This window comes from Haliaeetus albicilla, chromosome 9 (genome assembly GCF_947461875.1).
Source record: "Haliaeetus albicilla chromosome 9, bHalAlb1.1, whole genome shotgun sequence".
Lineage (NCBI taxonomy): Eukaryota > Metazoa > Chordata > Aves > Accipitriformes > Accipitridae > Haliaeetus > Haliaeetus albicilla.
Window position 1 is genome coordinate 44214599 of NC_091491.1, and position 22515 is coordinate 44237113.

At 38.9% G+C, this 22515-nt stretch overlaps 1 protein-coding gene across 2 annotated transcripts in view; it reads right to left on the minus strand.

The window, feature by feature from the left end:
• The window catches only part of RNF13 (ring finger protein 13), a 46858-nt gene extending 28742 nt beyond the window's left edge, over positions 1-18116 (minus strand). Inside the window, exons 1-4 of one of the 2 annotated variants that reach the window (XM_069793000.1) lie at positions 17991-18116; positions 11162-11289; positions 8106-8186; positions 2772-2897 (exon numbers count right to left, since the gene is read on the minus strand). In XM_069793000.1, coding sequence (XP_069649101.1) covers positions 2772-2897; positions 8106-8186; positions 11162-11275 — 321 coding nt within the window. In that variant the 5' untranslated portion in view covers positions 11276-11289; positions 17991-18116. Of the gene's footprint in view, positions 1-2771; positions 2898-8105; positions 8187-11161; positions 11290-17395; positions 17547-17990 lie in introns of those variants that run through there. The other variant, XM_069793002.1, reaches the window with a different exon arrangement.
• Positions 18117-22515: the final 4399 nt, after the last annotated feature.

Genomic DNA, 22515 nt, shown 5'->3' on the forward strand with positions numbered 1-22515 from the left:
GTCTTAAGATACATCTAAGCAGGATGGTACAGCTTCAGGAAGTGCTTTCTTGTTGCATAGTAGCTTTCCACTACAAGAAAAAGACAATCAACTCTTTATTCAACAGTTACATGCCTCAGAGCACCTTCAATTCAGATTCTCTCCCCATACTCCTAACAACTATATTCCAAACAGCAGAACAATGTTATTGGAAAACACAGATACCTTGAGAAATCCCAATGTTAAAAAAAAACCCAAACAAAAAAACCAAAACCAAATAGTTTTAGGTGTAAACATAAATGCATGGTTGGGAATTCGGCCAGTATTATCTCATTACAGAAAATATCCATAGTGCATACATAAAATGATGTAAAGTTTAATTATGTATTTGCTGGCTTTTGTGCCTTAAGAGACAGTTTTAATATAGCGAGGTATCATTTACTTAAATTACATATAATCCCAGACCATTCTAATAAGTTTTTCCACTGTAGCACAATTTTACATGATGCTTATTTTGCCGAACAGACCTTTTATGTTGGCAGAAAATACATGATGCTTCCTACATGTCGTCAACAACGTATTTCAGAGTCACTGATGAACAGACCCTAAATGCAGGCTTGAGAAGTAAGTTTTGTAATTATGCAGGAGTTGAAAGCACAGCACCACCCTCTCTTGACGAGTCCCTTCCCATGCTAGTCACCAACACAGACAGCAGTAAAAATCAGTTGTAACAAGTGAGAAGACATTCCAAAAGGCTCTGAACTGCTTCTACTTGCTTCCGGCTTTTACCCTTCTCCTACTGTGGCAATTTTTTCTGTAAAAAAATCACTAGATGCTATGAGAGAGATGGAAGGGAAGAGAAGACCGTTTCTGGCCTAGTAAAGATTCATACACAATAAAAACCAAGAAACAGCAATGCATCTGTATTTGCAGTTTTCAATGTAAAACAGGAAGAGATGGGACTTTCAAATAAACTCCAGTTTTTGTTAAAGTCTACATCCTGTCAAGTAGCTGGTATGTAATATAACTCACATCTCAGTGCACATGCCACTCCCTGGCAGAAACTTCAGCGCAAAATGCTGTAGTATGTAGGAAATTACGTAACACAATATTGCAATAGTATTAACAACATAATATAAAAGTGAATTCACTGGCCAGTGAGTACACAGATACCCATGCTCACCTTGGAACTTCTGATCCACTTTCTACCTTGCCCTTTGTCTAAGAAAGAAATGTATGGGAATCCACTTTTCTATGGCTATCACATGAAATATAAAACATAACCAAAAAATGCTTACTTACAGAGCTAGCGTAACTGAATCCTTAAAGAACTGACCATGGAAATACCTCAATGATAATGTACAAATCTTCCAGTTTCTGCAAGGAACACTCATTGACTGCGTGTGGCAAACCAAGATGTGTAAAATTAAAATACAAGAGTTCACATTTACTAAGTTGATAGCTATGTGGAAAAGCAATTCTGCATGTCTCTCCATGCTTGACTCTTGCCTTCAGCTATGCGGCTTTCCAAAGCTTCTCAGAATCTCAGAATTCTGTGACCAGCAACAGAGATGTGATTTTTCTGGTTTAGCACCCAGAGTAAAAAAGCTGAAGGCTCAGCCACAGTGCTAACTTCTTCAACAAAACAAGTTGTTTTCAGTGAACAAGCATTTGACATATTTCTGATTAAAAATGTATTCCACTAGAAAAATTCTGACCTGTTCCTTTAACAGTGACTTCAGCAGTAATAATGTCCCATCAATTTAGGGGCAGCAATTAGACAGTCAAAAAGGACATGAAAAAGACAAGTGTCATTTCCCTTTCTTTTTCCCACTAAGCCATATACACACATGGTGACAGGATTCACAGTACAAAATATATGACATTCCTGAGTTTGATGTGAAGGTAGATTACATGAGTAGTGAGGCTGCCTCTACAGCTGGAATCTACAGTCTGGGAAGAATTTACATGTTTAACCACAATACCACATAACTGAATATACCAGATAGCAGCAAGTACAGCTGGATCTCCTTTTGGTTCATGAAAGTCAACAACAAATTGAAGAGCCCTGTTTTCCTTAAGACATCCTTTGCTGCCCCATATATCAGGGTCATTTTCAAGAAAACCATATATTCTAGCCAAACACAAAAAATTTTGTATTTTTAAAATAACACAGAGAATACTCCACTTCAGCTACAGGTCAAAATTTTTATATTATAAGTACTTCATAATATAACATCTAGCTGTTATACCCTTTTAAAAACATTCCACTTGTGCCTGTTTCTACCCAGCAGTGCACTGTGTCCTCTCCCTATCAACCAACTGTGACACAACCATTGTTTATGGGGTCCCAGTGTGAGCCACAAGATGATCCAGCTATTAAAAACAAAAAAACAAATCAGGAAAGTGGCTTCCAGATTTTGGGTGCTCTTATGTTATCTCCATTCCCTAATCTCCCCTGCGATCCCTGGCAGCAAAGAGTCTAAGTGGCAAGAAAAGCTGATATTGCTACTGAATGCTTTCTATTATAAAACTGCAGCATCCTTCACCCTTATTTGCCATGTAAGTTGGGTCACAAACAGGTAATATTAAATTAAATCATATTACAATACTGCTTCATCTTCCTGTAGACAATAAAACTCTCCCTTCCCTTTGCATCAGTATCTATCCTGCTGTTAGCTATAGATATTCTTCTGAAACACCAGTAAATTCTTTAAGACTTTGGAACAGAAAGTGTGGGGGGGATTAAAACCAAAATAAACCAAACAAAAAAAACCACCATAAAATCTTACCTTGGTATCAAAGTTACACTCCAGCCTTCGAATTAACACAATAAAAACACTGGTCGAGTTGTCTTTGAATGGAGGTGGGGCTATAGGCTCACATGCATTCTCTGGTTTTGAATTTATTAGGAACCCCTAGAAAACAGAAACAGGAACTTCATTTCTTTTTCCTTATACTTGTCTGCCAAGCCTTTTGTTAAGGCAGAAAATTGTATGCTTTCATACAATAGCTAAACAAATTCTTATTATCAACTCAGTCCCATATCATAGCAAGATTTCTGCTACATCCCTGACTATTTTGATTCATCAGAATCTTTATGTCTGTAAAGAATTAGAAAGTTAGAAAGAAAATATAGTTTTTCCAACTACCTCATCTGAAGTTCATAACTCAGACTTTCCAGTATAATTCAGCATAGAGAGGACTGCATATACTACATGAATATTGTGGAACTATTATCCTAAGACATATGGAGACTAATCAAGAAAACTGAAGTATAGTAGCCTAAGAAGGGGAAACCGAAGAAAGTTAGCTGTGTGAAATAAAAACTGAACTAGCATACAAAATAGCTGGTTTACTATGGTAAGCAAAGACTATAGGTCATCAAATCTGCTACAGCTGAAAGATTCACAGAAGTAGGAAATTCTGGCAATACCAATCTCGAAGCAATCTCTGGATTGTTTTTAGGTGACCAAGTTAGTACCCCACCACTGAAAATGTTTGGAGTAGAAACTCTCCTAACCTCATGCTTTTAACATCTGCTGAAAAATTCTCCAGCTTCTCTTGGAGGAAACCAGCTCACCTGAATACTGAATGCACTGACACTAGTCCCTCTGTTGTATACTTACAATGCTGTGACTTCAGGGTTGCCTGCTCCCTAGAACTTTCTTCCCTACTACTGTAAATGCTCTATAAACACTGCTGACAGAAATTTACGCAAGACAAATGTCGAAAGAATATAACACATACTGCGCAATAGTATTTGTTCTAGCTCCAAAAAGAGCAGACCTTCCCTTTTTCCTTTACTAGAATATGCTTGCTTCCTTGGTCACATCTCTAGATCACCTAAAAATGAGCTTCTTTATTAATTAGATTAATATTAATTTGTTAGTTAATTAATAATTAGATTGATATTAATTAGATTCCCTTCTGTCAGTCTCTTCACAACAGATTTTGATTACCAAGATACAGAGAAGTCCGGACTGTACACCTAGAGGAGATTTTGTCTACTTTTCATTTGAAATACACCTCTTCAGAAAAATTACTTTCTTTGTAAGGTGTTCATGCAATAAGGCCACAGTGTGATAGAGGCTTTTGGATCCTAATGCAATGGAGTATCATTTGACATCAGACTATTCCTACAAGATTCACACTTGTTTAAATCAGTTTTAAAGGCACAGCAAATTATTACACGGATAAAGAGCAGTGAATTGCCAGAAAATAAGAATATAAGTAATTTGGCTTATGCAAATACAGATCGTGAGAGGCTGCACTGCTGCGGGCTCACGAAATTATTGCTACAGTTCTAGATATATCCTCAAGAGCTTTAAACTCAGTTTTCACTGACAGCTTTACAGATACAGATGTCATCACCTTTGTAGAAACAATAATTATTATATATAACTATATTATATAATAATATATACATATAAACTGTCAGTTTAAATATATAAAATACATGTAAGTTTATATATATACACAGTTTATATATATAAATTGTCAGTTAAAATGTACTTTTTATATATAATCTTACATTTTATCCATAAATATGTATTATTCATAAAGTTTAACCTACAACAGAGAGAAGCAATTTTGTTTTGAGGAATAGGGTTTTGTAATGATAATATTCCTTTTGGCAGAGAAGCTGCACCAGCAACCTGTTCTTTGCCAAGTTTGTGGTGACAGGCACAACATTACAGAGCCTGTAACAATTAAAAGCAATATCCACTGAAAATTCTACACTGATTTGCTGACAGCCAAATTTAGGTCCCTAAGGTTCCAGATTTGTATAGCAAATGCTACTTATGTTACGTAGTTTCACACAAAGCATTTACTCTTTTTTAACTTGAGTGGTACATCTGGAACCAACTGCATTCTACAGAGAAGTTTTACACAAATCACACAACATCATCTTACAGTTCAAGAAATGCATACATAGAAACCAAAAGCTAACTATGACTACACTGGATTTTTCTGAATGCTACCATACTTTCTTAAATATCTTTAATTGAGGACCTGTTCTTCTAAGAACACAGGCACAAATGACTGACCACTTTAACTAGAGCATACAAGCCAAAAAAAAAAAAGGCACCTACATTTATGCTTTGGCACAAATTATTGTAGAATCTGACAGACTGTGTTTTACAAGTTTCATATTAATAAATCTTAATCATAAGCATTGAAAAAGTATACTATTTTCATCCTATTTCAACCAATATCATAGCATTTTTTTAAGTAATAAAATCTTAATGCAAACAAGGAAAAAAGTTTTAGTATTATATTCAGGATTAAAACTCATTATTATTTCTACACAGGTGATGACATCTACCTTAGTTAAGACACAGAGCTGTCCAACAGTTAGAATGGTTAGAATCAAAGCTCCTTATATCTATTTTTGATGTATTAAATTGGCTCACTACTTGGGCAAATCACTTAATCACCCTCTGTTTCTCAATATAGTCAGTAAACAACTATACAGCTCTAACACCACTTCTCCCCATGATAAAACCCACTGGGCATGGAAATGAAGTCTTCTTGAAGTTTCATTTGCAGAGAAATTCTTAGTGTTACACAAATTCTTACAGCAATTTATTCCCCTTTGGGATCAAAAGGACACCATGCAATCAAAGAGAGATCCAACCTTGTACCTTCACATCAGCTTCATTTTTTGTGTAGTGTTTATTCACAAGCATTGCAACATCAACGATGATGCAGAGCCAGATTTTGGGACCATACAGGCTACAGTCAGAATGAATAGGAAAGCAGCTCTCTGCCCCCATGTGCTATTCACGGTCTCCATAGGTGCGTAAGTGATAGCAATTCCCGTTCACCGGAACTTGGAAGGTAGTCTGCCTAAATGTGTTTACAGCTTAGAATTCTTATACAAAATAAAAAATACCTACATCTCAGTCATAAATACTTACTCATGCACTGTTCAAAGTGACAGCCAGACAAACAAGTTACTGCCACAAGACTGACTCCACGTAGCCACTTCCACAACAAATAAAGTAACGAAATGTGAACTTCACACAAGGAGTAAACTGGACAACTGAACTAAATTGCTTTTCTTGTAGATTAGTGTTTCAAGCACAGGAAAGGAACAGAAAATAAGATTTATCTTAAATGAACAAACTTACTGACACTGACTGCAAGAATGTGATCCTAGAGAAAGTAAATGGTTCATGTCAGTGCATAGGCATCTTATGTCAGGCAAAGAGAAAAATGCAGCATGCCCGCTGCTCTTGAATTCAACACAGCACACCAGCATTTGACAACAAGCATCAGCTACATAATCTCAGCAACAAACTTACCTCAGAGGATGTGAAGACTATAACTGAACTGGACATTCATCTAGCTTTTAAATACTTTTCTAAGCAGCAGGACTGTGACACCAGTTTGCAGCGTTAATGTCACCATGTATTATTTATTTTAAATAATATATTTTCTATCTCCTCTATCTTATTTTACACAGATAGAAGTGGGTTTGTCTTTACACCAGTTTCTGACTACTGCCACCAGAAAGTATGGACAGCTGCTACCTTCGCAGAAATCAGAAAGAGTAGAACATGCCTTCTCATCGTTGTCTACAGAAGCTATATTTATTTAATCTTCTTCATAGTACTTTCCCATTTCACCTTGAACATAATTTCCCTTCTATTAATTTCATTCAGTCCATCTACACATCTTACTACATACCAAGTGTATTAACCACACCAGACACACGGAAAAGAAATTGTCCCACTGCACAAAGCATGCTTGCTGCTGTATTTCAGAAGACATCACGTTTTCAGAATTTCTAATCTAGTGCAAAATAATGATCAAGTCCTATATGTATTCCCATGGTTATAGCCATCTTTGACATTTTTTGCACATTAACCACTTTGCATAATATATCAATATGATTTTTCCCTTTCCAGTTCCATTAACATTTGCAAATCCCTACACCTTACTTCTGTCTTCTCTAATACTAGGTGCATTTTACAATTTAATACACTATAATATTTACGTGCTTTTTAGTTCTTATATATCAAACTGGATTAACAAACTGGATTAACAAAATTTTTAAAAAGTCACATGTACTTTTTCTGCTAATTCAATATATTATCACTTACTAGTGCCTTCTGTTAACAATCCTATGTCCAGTTTTCAATTCATGTCACAGCATTCCTATCCCAATACAATTTTATTTGGAGTATAAGACCCTGTGACAGACAACTAACAAAAATGTTTATATGTGCTATCTACATCTTCCCCACTTAATGGCACAGAGTAAAATAAAATAGCATTAGTGCAACACATGCCTGAGAGGAGCACTGGGAGAATGAGGAACTTCTCATCTGCTATGGGGTGCAGAATGCAATTGAAAGGAGGCTGTGTAAGGAAAGGGTGCACAATCAACCACATGCTACAGCCACTAGCTTTGTGGCACAACACACAGGGGTTAAGGCAGAACTGCAGCCCTTGAGCTTCTCCATTCAGTTGCTTAAGAAATGCAAAGAGGGAAGCAAACCGACAACAGTTCTTGTATTTTCCCAAGAAAATGAGCTACAATTCCTTTACACAACACTCTTAATGTGGGCCACATGCAAGGAAGATAATCTCTCTTGCCTTTCCACACTTTACAGTGCAAAAGGGCTCGCCAATATACAACCCTACAGAGACAATAAATCCTCCAGGTATTTTTTTTTTTTTAAATAAATGAAGACAAAATTCAATCTGGCATCCACTGATACCAGTGCAAGGTAACTGACATCATATATCAGTATTGCCACCAACTTCAGAAAAAACAATGGTCTACCAAACTTACTTACTTAGATTCCCATCATTCAGCTATTTTAAATTTATTTATTTATTAAAAATGTTCAGCAAATTGTCTCTTACATACAAAAGGTCAGATTACCAAAATTCTCTTTTAGGAGAGGAATCTCCTATTCACAGGCAACAGTTCATATCAGACCCTTTGTACATTTGTTTTGCTTGAGAAGTAGATTAATCAGTTCTGTATTTATTTTTCCTCAATACTATATTCATTTAACTTTTCTCTTTTTTAGCCTACAGAAGAAGTGTTCAGCAGATATGGTCCTCTATATATATTCAGGATATATACTTTTTTTTTTTTTTTTTACCTTCAAGCCTTCTGCTGGCAGTCTGTAGCCAAATCTAGCAGGTAGATCATCAAAGGTCTGGGTTCCATTTTCAAGGTTATACTAAGAGAAATAAATTTTAAAGAAAATTCAGGTTTTCAACAAGACAGAAATAGACAACAAGTGTAAATAAACAACACTGCACATTTTTTTTTAGATTAAAATATTTATCAGACATAGGACCTCTTGTGACTGTCAATGAAACCACAAAATTGCTTCTTCCACTTGTCTTCCACACACGTCAACATCATTCTTATGTAGTTGTCAGAACAAGAAAGTAATAAATAGGTCTTTCATTGAATTATCTGAATGTTAAATTTTTCTTTCTACTGTCTACAATTCAAATACCATCATATATTCAGACGAGAAAACTACAAACAACCCCAAAAAAGCAAAAATGTGAAGAGCTGGGCTTTTTGGGTGTGGGGCTTTTTTTTGGATGGTGGTGTTCTTGCTGTTTTGCTTTGAATTCAGTTGCATACGGGGAAGAACAGCTTCTAACAGGTGGTTTATTGTAGGCACAGAATAGCCTCCATATATTACCCCTTCTCAATTCCCTGCTAGCTATTCAGGTTAGTAGCTGAAAACTCTCTCTACAGTTTTGTTTTATACTAACTATAAGCTTTCATTTCAAAACAGAGGAATACTGTAAAGACCTTAAAACTGTGGAAGCTTTGTTTCCCCTTTCCTTGTTCATGTTTTGTAGCTCTATGATATGCCTAACCAATGCAGAATCCATACCAAAAAAAAGTACAAATTGTATGTATGCTAAAATTCTTTCCATTAAAAGTAAAAAAAGTTAGTTTCCTGCTGAAGTTGTAAATTATACAATAACTGACTTGAATGCACATCAGTTGGTTAAGTTTTATTAGTTTAGTGACTGAGAAATATTTATCTATTCACTGTTATCATCCAATTGTCATACAGAACAGTGAAGTAAGGATTGTGTTTATTTCAGAGGGACAAGATATTTCCTAAGAGCCAGACTTGGACAGGGGAACTCAAACCATAGTTCAAAGAAAAACACTACCATCATTTATCTTAACTCTTTCAAAGGAGCAATATTTCAAAGGAGCCTCCGCTCCACAGACTTTAATAAAATTGAGGGGAAAGAGGTAGGAACGGAGGCAAATTTCAAGGAAGTGTTTTTGCTCTGTATAATCAATCTGCTCCATACAACTTCTCCCTCCTGGTCTTCCATCCTTCCATCATGTAGCACACCTCTGCGCCAGTACACTGTCTTCCTCCATACTCACTATTCACTCAGCTACCTTCTTCAAAACACCCTTCCTGAGCCTGTGCTACAGTAAGTTTTCCCCTGAATCACTGAGCAAGCCCCAACTTAAACTGAGTCAGACACAAACCTGTTTATTTTTATCCCTTATTTAAAAAATAACCTCATATACACTTAACAGTACTTTATACAAACATACTCCTTCATTTGAGGGTGCAACTACATGAGAACACAAAAGCATAAAAATACACCTAAGTCAGTAGGGAAAAGAAGAATTTCTTTTGTTGGCGAACCCAAAACTTCAGCCTGGATTTTGCTCCCCAAATGGGCAATCAATAAACCATGAAATCTCTCAAGATTACAAGATATCTGTATGCCTTCAATTCCATGTGACAGTGTGTAAACATTCCCTCTTCTTCAGAGTATCTCACAAGCATTCAACTGGCTCCTTTTCACAGCAAAGTTTTAGTAAGTGTCTCGTTCACCTCTTCATTTCCTACTTCAAAGACATTCTCAGAATAGATCTGTAACTTCCAAATATCCAAGAATAAAAGACACTTCATTTTTTAGATTGAATTATTTTAGAATACTGCATACAGAAGCTCAAATAGAAAAAATTAAACTGAACTTCCAAAATGCCTTTTTTCCTTTTTTTTTTTTTTTTGAGGTTGGTGGGGGGTTTGTTTTGGTTTTTTTTAAAATATCTTTTCTAAGGGAGGAAGTAGCAAGCATTAAAATTAATTTTTTTTTTTATGAAAAGAGGAAACACAGGCATGGTGAGAGTGGAAAGGGGGAAGGGGAAATGAGGTTTACAGTAGAAAGCCAGTTTAAAATTTCACAATAGAATGGTGATGTCAGTTCCATAATAAAGCAATTATCTATCTGCATTAACTGTTTCTTAAAATTTTTATCTACAGCAAATAGTAACAGTAACAACCCAAAGATCCAAATAACATAACTGAGTATTCATCAACCTCACATTACCACAAAGTTTTAAGTATTTTTATTTTAACATTTAGCTTCACGGGTTTTTCAGTCTGTTCTCCTAAATTAAATGATATATTATCAACTCTCCTGGATATGACTGTAACTAGCAGAGAATATATAGACTACAGTACTTAGGTTTAATTATGTCAGTGGCTTAAGTTCTATCCTACAAAGACACATATAACTTCCTCCATAAAACTACACGATATATAAAATTGGTAATAAATAGCCCAGCAACAACTTTTACCGCTGACCCTATGTTCATTACACTGTTTATCAGTCTGGTCATTTAAAAATCCTACACACCCCAAAAATATTATTCTTAATGATAGCAGAGGTTATCAGCTATTCAAAAAAATATATCTAGGTGTAACATACACAAAAACTTTACTGACAAGGCCTCCAGCACACACAAATTATACTAGCCATAGAAGATTATTTTACTTTATTTATTTATATACAGTTACCCTACAAAATGGCATCCATCACCAAAACTTAAATTGCTGTCTAAACCAAATAATTATGGAGTTCTTTTAACAGGGTTATAACATGCAATAGGATATCTGGTCAGATTGGAACTTGTTAAATGACTAAGGGAATTAAGTGCTTTCACTGCCACGGTATCTGAGCACACACCATCTGTAAGCTCATTTGAAAATGTACAATTTATTTTTTTATTGAACTAAAGTGTTAAGGCAATTCCATTCCAAGCAACCTGCTATAACATTTATTGTACTGATTCATTAATAGAATAGCTTAAAAGAAGATTCAGTTTTATAGAGATTTCATCTATGTAGAAAAATATTCTTATACTTACTGCTAAAATATCTGCCTCCACAGGTAAAAGATTCAGGAAAGCAAATAACTGAACAGTCAAAATAGTGTATATCTGAGTAGCAGACAACATCAGCATTCCTATTGACAACAGCATATTTTATGTAATATCTGCAACAAAAAAAAAAAAAAGAGAGTCAAGGTATATAGCAAATATTTTCCTCTGTCATTTTACTGGGTTCTATTGGTCAGTTAAAACTTTTCTCCTAAATTAAGTACACAAAATGTTATTCTACCTTTACTTTTGAGAAACAAGTAATCTTTAATTTATATGATTATTTTAGAGATAGAAGTCCCCTTTGCTAAGAACATGTAACCTCCATGAGAATACAGGCATAAAACACAAAAATTATAATAGTAGCACTTCAAAAAGCTTTAGGCAACACATAGCAATGCAAGCAGTATACAGGAATAAACACTTACATGATATTAATCATCCTCAAGACATTCTCAATTTTAACCTTCCCTTCTTGTAGCATAAATCCAAATCAGCAAAATTCCTCATGTACCTGGAGGAATTCTACTAAAAGCGTTTATTCTAAATATACACTTGCAAAACCAGTGTGATACCAACAGGTAACAAATACAAACTAGTTCTATCAACTTCACTAAAATTCACAAATGCTCAAATGTGACTCATGGTCTGGACAGCAGATGTAGTCTCCTGTAAAGTGTGTGCATTTCTGAGATCTTTAATAAAAGAACACAAGTACTCTGTAAAGTATTTCACAAGCTCATGACATTAAAAGGAAGTTAATTCCGCTTTGTTAATAAATGTTCATCAAAACCAGCAGCAAAAAACAACAGCTTGTGTCCGGAAATAAAGGGACATGTTTTCTAACAGAAACTGTTCTTTAAAACTGCTGATTAATCATTAATCAAAGAAAAAAAAAAAAAGAAGAGAGAGGTTAGGAGAAAGCAAAACAAATATTTTTATATTTTTCCTTTGCCACACAAAGAAGGTTTGGGTTGTTTTTTTAATGTATTTAACACACAAATTTAGGGCCTGAATGCCCTCCTTGTATGAGCAATGATATCTGCACCCTTAACTGAAGTCATTGGGAGTATCACATTACCCTCAAAAAAACCCACCAACAAAAAACAACCCAAACAAAACAAACATTTGCATGAACAGAATTTTGAACTTGCTCTCAAATTTAACACCTGCATCAACTGCAATGGTAATAGATTTCATTCTGTAATCTCTCATACCAAAAATTGGCCAATTTTACAATCATACATATCTTGAAGCCACAAAATTTGCCCATCAAATACAACATGGATGTTAAAGATACAATGTTTAAATTCTGAACAATTCAATTCTTTCCAGCAAAGATGAATGCTAACACCTAAGATAATAATACATAGCACTACTCAGCTTAGAAACTCAGTATTCTTTGAAACAGGTTACAGATTACTTTCCACTTATTTCTTCCAAATAATCATTTTTCTGGCACCAATGAGAGTCCCGATCTAGACAACAAACATGATTCATGTTGAAATGTAATTTCCATGACTGATATAAAGGCTATTCCTTAGGACCACAGAATTTACTGAATGTCTGTGAAAGACCAACTTCCTCCACACTTATTATAGGGCTCTCAAATGTATGTTCTCACAATTCACATACATATAAACAACATGGTGCAAATCTGCTAAATATCATGTTTAATGTAGTAAGAAATGGTGTCTCTGCAAAGCTTTAGCCTAAAATGCTCAATACCATGTGCCCATGGACATTTCATCTAATGCAGGTCTTTCAGATTCTAATACAAACAAGAGGCAATTACCTAATACACACTCATATGTAGGTAAAAATTCTACTACCTAAATTGCAAAATCAAGCATCCAAGAACTTGGGTTAGGCAAGGGAGAGGAAGAAGTTTCAGCCTTCCACATAACTGACTTATGTCTTTTAGTGCATGCAACTCTCATACTGAATGAAGCAAGGTTCTGTAAGGGAAAAATATGAGAATATGATTTATTAAACTATATAGCCATTTCTACACAAAAGGGCAAATGGATAAACTGAAGTTGCACAAGGAGCCATAAAAGCAGCATTTCCTCACTTTGGAGTCCTTGAATTTCCACATAAACTGTACCTTTTAATACTTTTCCTCCCCCTTAGAAGTTTCCTAATGTTTTTAAAGGGGTTTAAACTCCTGTATATATACTTCCCTCAGCTTACGGTATGTGGGAGTTTGAGATTAGCCTTAATTTGTGCTGTTGAGAAATGCAATCTGAACTGGAGGAATAGTTAGCTGACAAAGGGATAGAGATTTCTAGAGAGGAAAGATGTGGAGCTCAATAAGAATCCTGGCCAGATGCCCATCTATCTGTCTTCTCCCACCTCTCATGAGCTACATATAGAGGCTTCTGTCCTGTCTGATGTTCCCAAAATACAGGCTGGATTACTGCCATGCCTCTCTCCCCTAGCCCTGTCTCTATTAAAATTAAACCAGTATTTGTCTTCTCTACCTCTTTACTGACTTTACTCTTTCACTTTCTCTTTCCCAGTTGTTATATTCTATCAAGTTTATTAAAACAGAACTCAACATCAATGTACAATTTCACCACAGTGCTAGTATAACATGTTCTGCATCAACACTGAGTGACAAAAATGCACTTAATCTATATGAGCATACTATAAGCCTTTATAAGCACACTGACATTGGAGATGTTTTCTAAATTTGCATTTTAAAAGAAAGCATTTAAACTATCTAATAACCTAGACCATTTAATAGCAGCACTTCCATCTACAGAACTTGAGAGACAACAACTATCATTCATTTCTGTGTGTCATGCTCTTACAATCTGACTGTACTACTCAAGTTTGGTGGGACAGCTACAAGCACACAAGCTTAGAGGGGAAAGACTCACTGGGATTCTGCATTATGATCCACCTGGACAACAGACTCTTCGTCTGCTGGACATGGCCTTTAAAAAAAGTGACAGAGAACTCCTTCACACAGAAAGTTTATTCCAAATGAAACTGAGTGAAGTAATACATTTTAGTGCTTAAACAAATACCTTTTTGTTTTTCTTTGAAGAGGACCATCTTAACAACAAAAACTCTTTAGAGCAAGGAGTAGTAATGGAGAATTTCCCTAACTAAGTCTCCCACAACAGCCTAACTTACTAACTTGGGATACAGTAAGAGAGGAGTGTAGAGCCTGATCATCATTAATTCCCAGAAAATCTCTGGCATCAGGAATAGCCCCATGACAATGGTGCTAGTCACTGTTAGTGAGAAGCAGCCAGAAAGAACCTCCCCCTGAGCTCTTACTTGTAAATGCCTTTCACTGCAAAAACACAACCTAATGCTGAAGATCAGGACCTCTGTCCTCCACTAACAAGTTACATCTGACAATTTCTTTTTGTACTGTGCTACAGTCATAATCCAGTCTTAAGACAGACAATGATTAGCTGCCTACAGAGGAACTTCAGATTCCTCTTAGGCTTAGCTACAACATGATTATATGCAGGCAATCTCTTAAGAGCACAGAAGTACAAAATATCTTATTCCCCTTATAAAAACTCACACCTAAATGCAGTCAAGCTAAAAAAATCCAACATTCAAAATTCCAACACATTCAACAAAAAAACATGTGATCCAGTACACCAGCTACTTCAGAGTACAAACCAAGCAACAATTAAGTGCTACATTCAGCATGAAATCTAACCACTTTCACTGCTGAATTTAAAAGAATTGCTTGGTCCATAGACAGATGACTAAGTCTCTCTAGTAATTCTTCTAGTCTCACAGTAGGAAATTACTTGAAACGACTTAAAATTAAAATAGCGGCAAAACAACAGCAAATACACTGGATCCAGTATTATTATAACAGTTAAAATAATTCAGGGACAAGTTTTAAAAGTAGATGGTACATGCTTAATAACAGCATTATCAGAACACCTGGATCTCCTCTAACTTCTTTTATTGGAGGAATTAAAAGTACTTCACAAACAATTAAACTCAATTAGGTCATCCAAACTGTTTATATGATTGTTGAAAACCTCTAGATTGAGGCTTCTTATTTAAATGGTTCCATGTGGATTTGTTTTCATCTGACTGTAGATACTTCATTCTGAAAATTGTAACTTTGTTGACTTAGGAAGTCACAGCCAAGACTACTACATTCTCTTTCAGAATCAAGAAACACCTAAGAATTTCTGTCCTCCTGTCCCATCCTTTGTGGGTTTTTTAAGCAGAAAGCATTGTCCCATGATCTGAGGTCCTCAGCATTAATTAAAGCAAAGACTGGAAAGTTAGATTTGATTTAAACTGACACTAACATGAAGATAATTAAAATTCATTATTACTAATGGGAGGAAAAAGCTGTTACTTTCAAAAATAGTTCTCATGATTATGACGATCATTCTGACATATGATGCTTTGCGAAACTTTCAACTGGTTAGGGGAACAGAAGTTACAGTCACAGGAACCCGTAATGAATTACGAAATTCATTAATTTTTATTTCTAAATTCCTATTTACCAGTTTCTCTCATCAGCCTGCCCTAACAAAGAGGATGTCGGTGAAACCATAAGGATAAACAACCATTGTTCAAAAAATACTATCATTTTTACCACGGCAGAAGCAACAATACACTTGAAGCTATCACAGTACTTTAAACAATACAGTAAATCAGCACATACCTTACAACACGGAGAAAGCATTAAAACAGTATTGAGCAAGGTTCGAAAATACCAGAATTAAAGTTGTCCTTGCAGAGAACATGCACGTACAGTGCAGTCTTCTCTGTCAAACAGTTACATACATACAGATTCTTCTGGGCCCAAGAACTACTGCCTCAAATGCAAGCAAAAAAGCCTTACAATTCCTGAAATTCCATGGCTCATTTGTAGACCACACTCTTAATTGAACGAGGCAGCTTATAGCACACAAACATAGGTGTATGTAATTAAAGATTATACTGTAAACCACACAAAAAGAAGTTAAACTTGACTCTGCATTAAATCTCCAGCACTTTACCCCTGATTTTCCAGTATGTATAGGCAAAGTTCTCCTTAAGTAACTTTAGGTGTTTTGAGAGTCTTTTTTTTTTTCCTTCCCACTCTGCATCCTAGAACTCACAAAACAAACTAAGCCTGAGCAGCTACATCGCTCCGTCACAGGACTGAACAGGATCACCAGGTCAGAACTGAAGAGGTGAAAATGTGGGGTGTGCTGTAGGGTGTGCTGTATCACAGCATATCTACAAGCAGCAAGACAACCATGAAGTAAACACAGTAACCTGGAATACATCAGACAATGTACTGCCCATGAAGATAAGGCAGCAGTAGTATTTTTGTACGTACAATAGAAAATACATTCCTAATTACACTTTTGAAGGAAGAGGACAGCAAAATGTCCATTCTCACTTGAAGATAAGGATGGCTAAATAAGCTTGATGCAAGAACTGACAATACACGACAGATGTATCTATCTGCTGTACTGGACACTAAGAACGCCTTGCCTACCTTTTAATATATTAACAGTATTGTTTGTATTAATAATAAGGTGTTACAAAACACACAGTGTTTTTAACACAATACACTGACTCCCAGACCAGAACAGGCAACCTGAGTGGAAAACATTCTTCAGGATAAACCTGCACCCCATCAAAAATACCAGTTTCATACCTGCCAACGTGAACAAGCCTTGGGAACACATTTAAGACTTATGTCATGAAAAAATTACATGGCTTGGGACACAGATAAGAATATTCAGGTTTTGGCAACTCTCCACAAACCAAGCTCCACAAAGTACATACAAGTATCAAATTTCCAGAAGTCTGTATCTCAATCAACTCAAAACGTATTTCACAGCAGAAGACAACACAAAGCAATTCCTTGCCCACATGGTTATGCTTACACTTCAACTCTCTCCAGAAAACAGCTGTTTCCCCTCCCATTGGTGGAAAAAAAACCTAACCTGCACACCTGTATTAAACAAACTTAAATTCTATTTTAGTGCCAAATAGGATCACAATGCTTACAGCAATCACAAGTCACATGAGCATACAGAAACTTTGTCCTGTCACAAACTCAGTGACAACATTCTAAATATTTTGGTAGATTGGGCTGCACGTTCCAAAATTACCCAGCAGTGGATGAACAAAAGTTACACAAATATCAATAATTTTCACACATGTCCCCAAAAGCCCCAGTGTCTCTGGCTTTTTGCATTTTGATGCCATCGTATCATTACTGACCCGAATCTCCATCTAAGATGTATCCGCCGAACTGAAAACTAATGCACGCAAAGGAGGTTCAGCGTTCCAATCTGCTAAGGCGCAGGAACGATTCCTCTCAGTTTGTTTTCCTCTTTTTATTAGCAATTTGGCTGTCAGCCAGCCAGCCTCTATGCTACTCACGATCTTCCGAGCACAGCCAGCGCCTCAGCGCACAGCCAGCCTCCGAGGAACCACGCAGCAGGCAGAGCTGTGCAAGGCCAGAGCGAGGATTTAGCTTCCATCGCTCTCGAAGCGATGCCCGGCGAGCCCTTTACCCACCGACCGAGGCGGATCTCCGCACAGACCGCAGCGACGGCCTGCGGGAAAGGCAAGCGCCAGGGCCAGCGACGCTGGCAGCCGGGCACACCGCGGCCGGGCACACCGCGGCGGGGCTCGAGCCGCGGGGCCGCAGCCGGCCCCGCCTCGCCGCTCGAAGGGCGGAGGCGAATAAGCGCTGCGCAATGGAGCGACGGGCCCGCTAATTCCTTAACCACCGCGAAGCCAGGGCGCCAGGCAGCAGGGAAGAGGCCCAAGGGGACCCGGCGACCGCATCTCCCGCCCCGGTGGCCCTCACCTGCGGGCCCGGCTCAGGGCCCGGCGCGGGGAGCCGAGGGCCGCGCCTAGGCCGACTCCATGGCGCTCTCCGCCCGCTCAGAGGCCACGGCGGAAGTCCCGCCCCGCCACCGCGCAGCAAGAGGCTTCGGCTCGGGGCAGGCTATTGCTCGCCGGGGCTGCCACTCAGCCGCCGGCACGTGACGCGGGGCGGGCTTAGCAGGCGAGCGGGCGGCGCCAGGCTCTGCAGTCGGCCCCGCCCGCAGGGTGAGGGGAGGCCCCGCCTCTGCCGCGCCCTGCGCCTGGGCAGGGGGCGGGGCGGGGCGGGGCGGGCTAGCTGCGGCCGCCTCACCCTCCGCCGCCGACACCGCCCACTTGGGCTGAGGCGGTTGAGGCTGAGGCGGTTGAGGCTGAGGCGGTTGAGGCTGAGGCGGTTGAGGCTGAGGCGGCGGCTCCTCCTCCTCCTCCTCCTCCTCCGCCGCCGCCGCCCCCGCCCCCCGCACCGGCCACCCGCGCCGGCGGCCTCCCGGGGGAAGGCGAGGGGCGCAGACGTGTCCGCTTGTCACCGCTCTCCGATACTGGCGGCCCGGCCCGGCCCGGCCCGGCCCGGCCCGGCGCGGCGCGGCCTCCTCAGCGCCTCGAGTGCGGCGGGAGCGTGTCTCGGCGAGGGTTTGCCGTCGCCTCCGAACTGGCGGTTAGCGTGGGGGACAGCAGAGCGGTCCCGCGAAGGGAACCTGGGGAAGCAGGTAACGGAGACGAGCGTCGGCACCTCCCGCTGCAGGCGCCTCCCTGGCGCCGCGCCGCCCCCTCGCCGCCTTCCCCTCGGCTCGCAGCCCGCCAGCTCCTGTGGGAGCTGGAGGCGTGGCCTACGCGTTCACCGGCCGCCGCCTCCCGCCCGCCCGCGCCACGCCCCCGGGTGGCAGCGGCGGCGGGAGCTGGCGCCGAGGGCCGCGGGGGACGGCGCGGGAGCCGAGGGGGCTTCAGGAGCGGACGGCGGGCTCCAGCAGTGTGTGGGAGACGGGGCGGGGGGGCCCTCCGCTGACTGTAGCCCAGCTCTGTGTTTAAAAAAAAAACAAAACAGAAGAAAAGAACGCACTTGAGAAATGTCAGCTAAGCACAAAAAGTGAGCGGGGCGAGGTAGCGACGCGTGGGTCGGCCTCTTTTCTCAAGTAACAAGCGATAGGACGAGAGGAAACGGCGTCCAGTTGCGCCAGGGGAGGTTTAGGTTGGACATCAGGAAAAATTTCGCCGAAAGGGCTGTCAAGCACTGGAACAGGCTGCGCAGGGAAGTGGTGGAGTCACCATCCCCGGAGGGATTTAAAAGACGTGTAGATGTGGCGCTTAGGGACGCGGTTTGGTGGTGGACCCGGCAGGGCCAGGTTAACGGTTGGACTCGGTGATCCTAAAGGTCTTTTCCAACCTAAACGATCCTATATAATTAACGTACTTGCTATGTTATGCCAGTTACCACTTTTGTATCCTTCAGGGGTTGACTATCTCATACATACGAGAACAGTGAGTGAAGGTCCTTTTCCTTCAATGTGTGGTATGCTTAGCTTTAACAGAATAATATTTACGGAAAAAAACATGCAGCCTTTCTCTAAAGTTCACTTCTATACAGATTTGTGTCTTCCCTTAATTACTCTTTTCCTTCATGCTTACAATAACATTTTCTCTGGGCAAGATACAGGATGTTCTAGCCACACAGAAGGGATATGTAGACTAGAATTACGACTGCCTGACCAGCCACTTGGAAACAGAATGAATTTTTATCCTTTGACCAGATTCACAACAGGTAAAGGAACTTAATTTTACTCGAAACGTTTTGTGTTTGCCAAACTGGCTGCTAAGTTTCAAAGCTAGTAGAGTGGGGAGTAAATAGCAAGTGAACAGGCATTTCTCAGGTCAATTTTGTTTCACTGGGAAGCAAGGATGTAAAAACCACTGTGATTTTTAAAGGATTTTTTCCTACAAAATATGAAATGCAGGAGTACTTAATGAATTTATAAATTGTTCATTGCTGTAATACTTGGCTGCATGTAAATCCGGTGGACTTTTACCTTACATACTGGTTTGGCAGCTTCTGTCAACATTTGGATCTGCGCGGCTCTTTGTAATTTTCTGTGATAGCAGTAGCAATGTCTTGGGAGATGTAGTGACTGAGGAAAAAGGAAGGGAACTCACGAAAACATTGTGGGATTTTAAAAGCACATATTATGGTTTCTAGCTTATGACACCAGTCTCCCCTATCAGGAGAGGATGAGCAGAAAAGTTCATCTCAATAACGGGAGATAATATCTGGATTTTTTCCCCAGTTTCATTGCAAGGTAATGGGCAGCATTTCCAGAAGGTATGGATCTCTCTAACAGCTATGTCCGTTATTATTTTGAGGCCAGCTGGGGAGCTAATGTCCTTTACACAAAATTAGTGGAGATAGCCTTTGCATATACCTTTTTTTTTCCTGGAATGTTAAAGTATTCCACAACTTGGTCAATTTTCTGAACTCGTCCTTGGGCTATTTTAAAATGGTCCTATCTAACACAGGGTGTTTGTGTTCACACAGTATGTCTCTTTTCTGCCCGGCGTACCAGAGGATTCCTGAGTGGACTGGATGCCTGCTAAGGAAAGGGCTTCACAAAGATGGATCCCACCAGTTTTGTGGCAGTGGAGAACATCACAGTTTCACAGCTGGATTGTACATGCCTACTATTGAGCAAATCCTTCTAGAAACTTGCACATTCCAGTTAGGTAGATAATATCTTCGTACTACCTCTTGCTTCATTTTATGTTTCCAGTCTTCAGCTTTGCCTCATTATTCTTCTTGCCATGTATACTGTGTATTTCTCTGCACTATCCTACTGATGCTCTTACGGCACAAAGGAAACAAGCTGCCATTCTGACCCAATTACCAAGATTCCTAGAGTAGTAGTTAGGAATTAGTATTGTACGTATAGATATTCAGGGTTTTTTTTCCTCCTCTTTTCATGCTTGTTATCTCCTCCATCTTATTTCTTTTTTACCTTCTCCCATCGTTTTTATACTTGCTTTTCAAGCATAAGATTTGTATTCCCTTTTCTCACTTCTAAACTTACTTTCTAATCACCTTTAGTTTATGATTTCACAGTCTGTTACTGTACTGTGTTCTTAAAATATGCACGCACATATACGCACACATTTCTTCACAGTAAACCAAAGGTTTTCTGACTTCTGGCTTAAAGAAATTATCCAAACATAATGGAGATACTTTTATATGAAAAAGATTAAAAGTATAAGATAAGCTGTCCCATTTAGTATTCACTTCTCTGCTATTTTCTGGAGGAAAAAATCCATCAAAGTTTTTCATTATATAATGTATATGTTCTTTAGAAACATATACAAGTAAAACTTGTATCTTTCTCAAAATTCCATTTAGCTAATGCATTAACTCTTGTAAGGCTAATTGGTCAATTAGCCTGCTGAGAGGAGACAGTGCATATCTGTAATTCTACCAGAGTACGTATATGTGTTAGGAATTTCTAGAGCTGAAGGATGTATTATCCTAAACAGCAAAGCCAAACTGTTGGCCAAGAGCAGAGTAGCCAGAATTAATCTATTTTCTTGGAGTCACTTGATCTTAAATATGAGTAGAAGAAGATGGCAGTTGCCTGCAAAAAAATTGATGTTGATCCACCGAACTTAAATATTTGTAGAGATGCCTTACATATCTTGGTAAACAAATGTAACGGAGATCCTAATGGACGTAATCTTTATCCTACTCCCATAAAAGAATTGGTCTTTGTAAAAACTTATTTTGATAGTTTGTCAACTAATTAGAGATCCCACCCTCTTTCAAATACTAGCTCCATTCTTCCAAAGTTGCTTGCATTTGATTGTGGCTGCAAATGAGAGGTGAGGTTGAAACCTTTCTGAGAATTCCTAGGAAAAATATTCTGTGAACCTCTGTTTTGTTTACGGTAGGTTTAAAGGGAGTGTCTTCTTCTAGAACATCTAGCTTTACTTGCCACTGAACTGGAGACAGCAGGAAAATGTGTAATTTATTGTATGCTTTCAGAACATAACTCTCTGGCTCTCTTTCAAAACACAAAAATCCACGAGTCTTCTGTAATTCAGAGATGATCTGTCAGCATAAAGTGTCCTTCAACCCAGAAATCACAAAATAAATGGAGAGTAAAAAATGATGCATCGGTAACTGCAAGGGATAGTAATCGTAAACAAAACGGACCATGTTAACAGAAGTGCTAAAAATACATTTTATTTGTACAAGGAAGGGAGTTATGTTCCATAATTAGTTTCTCTTTAGTAAATTGTAATATATTCTATGGCAGGGTTTAAACGCAGTATGGAAAACAGGAGAGGATGTCTTGAAATGAGAATTTCCAATGCAGTGAGAGTACTGCCGTGCTCATTAAACATAACCTTAGCTAAGTCACCCAGGTCTCTCTGCACTCTTAAACTTTCTAGTTCAAGTCCTAGAAATGGTCGAACTATAGTAGCATAGAGTATCGTATTGGTTAATTTATTCTGCAGTATACGTAAGTGTCTCCTTG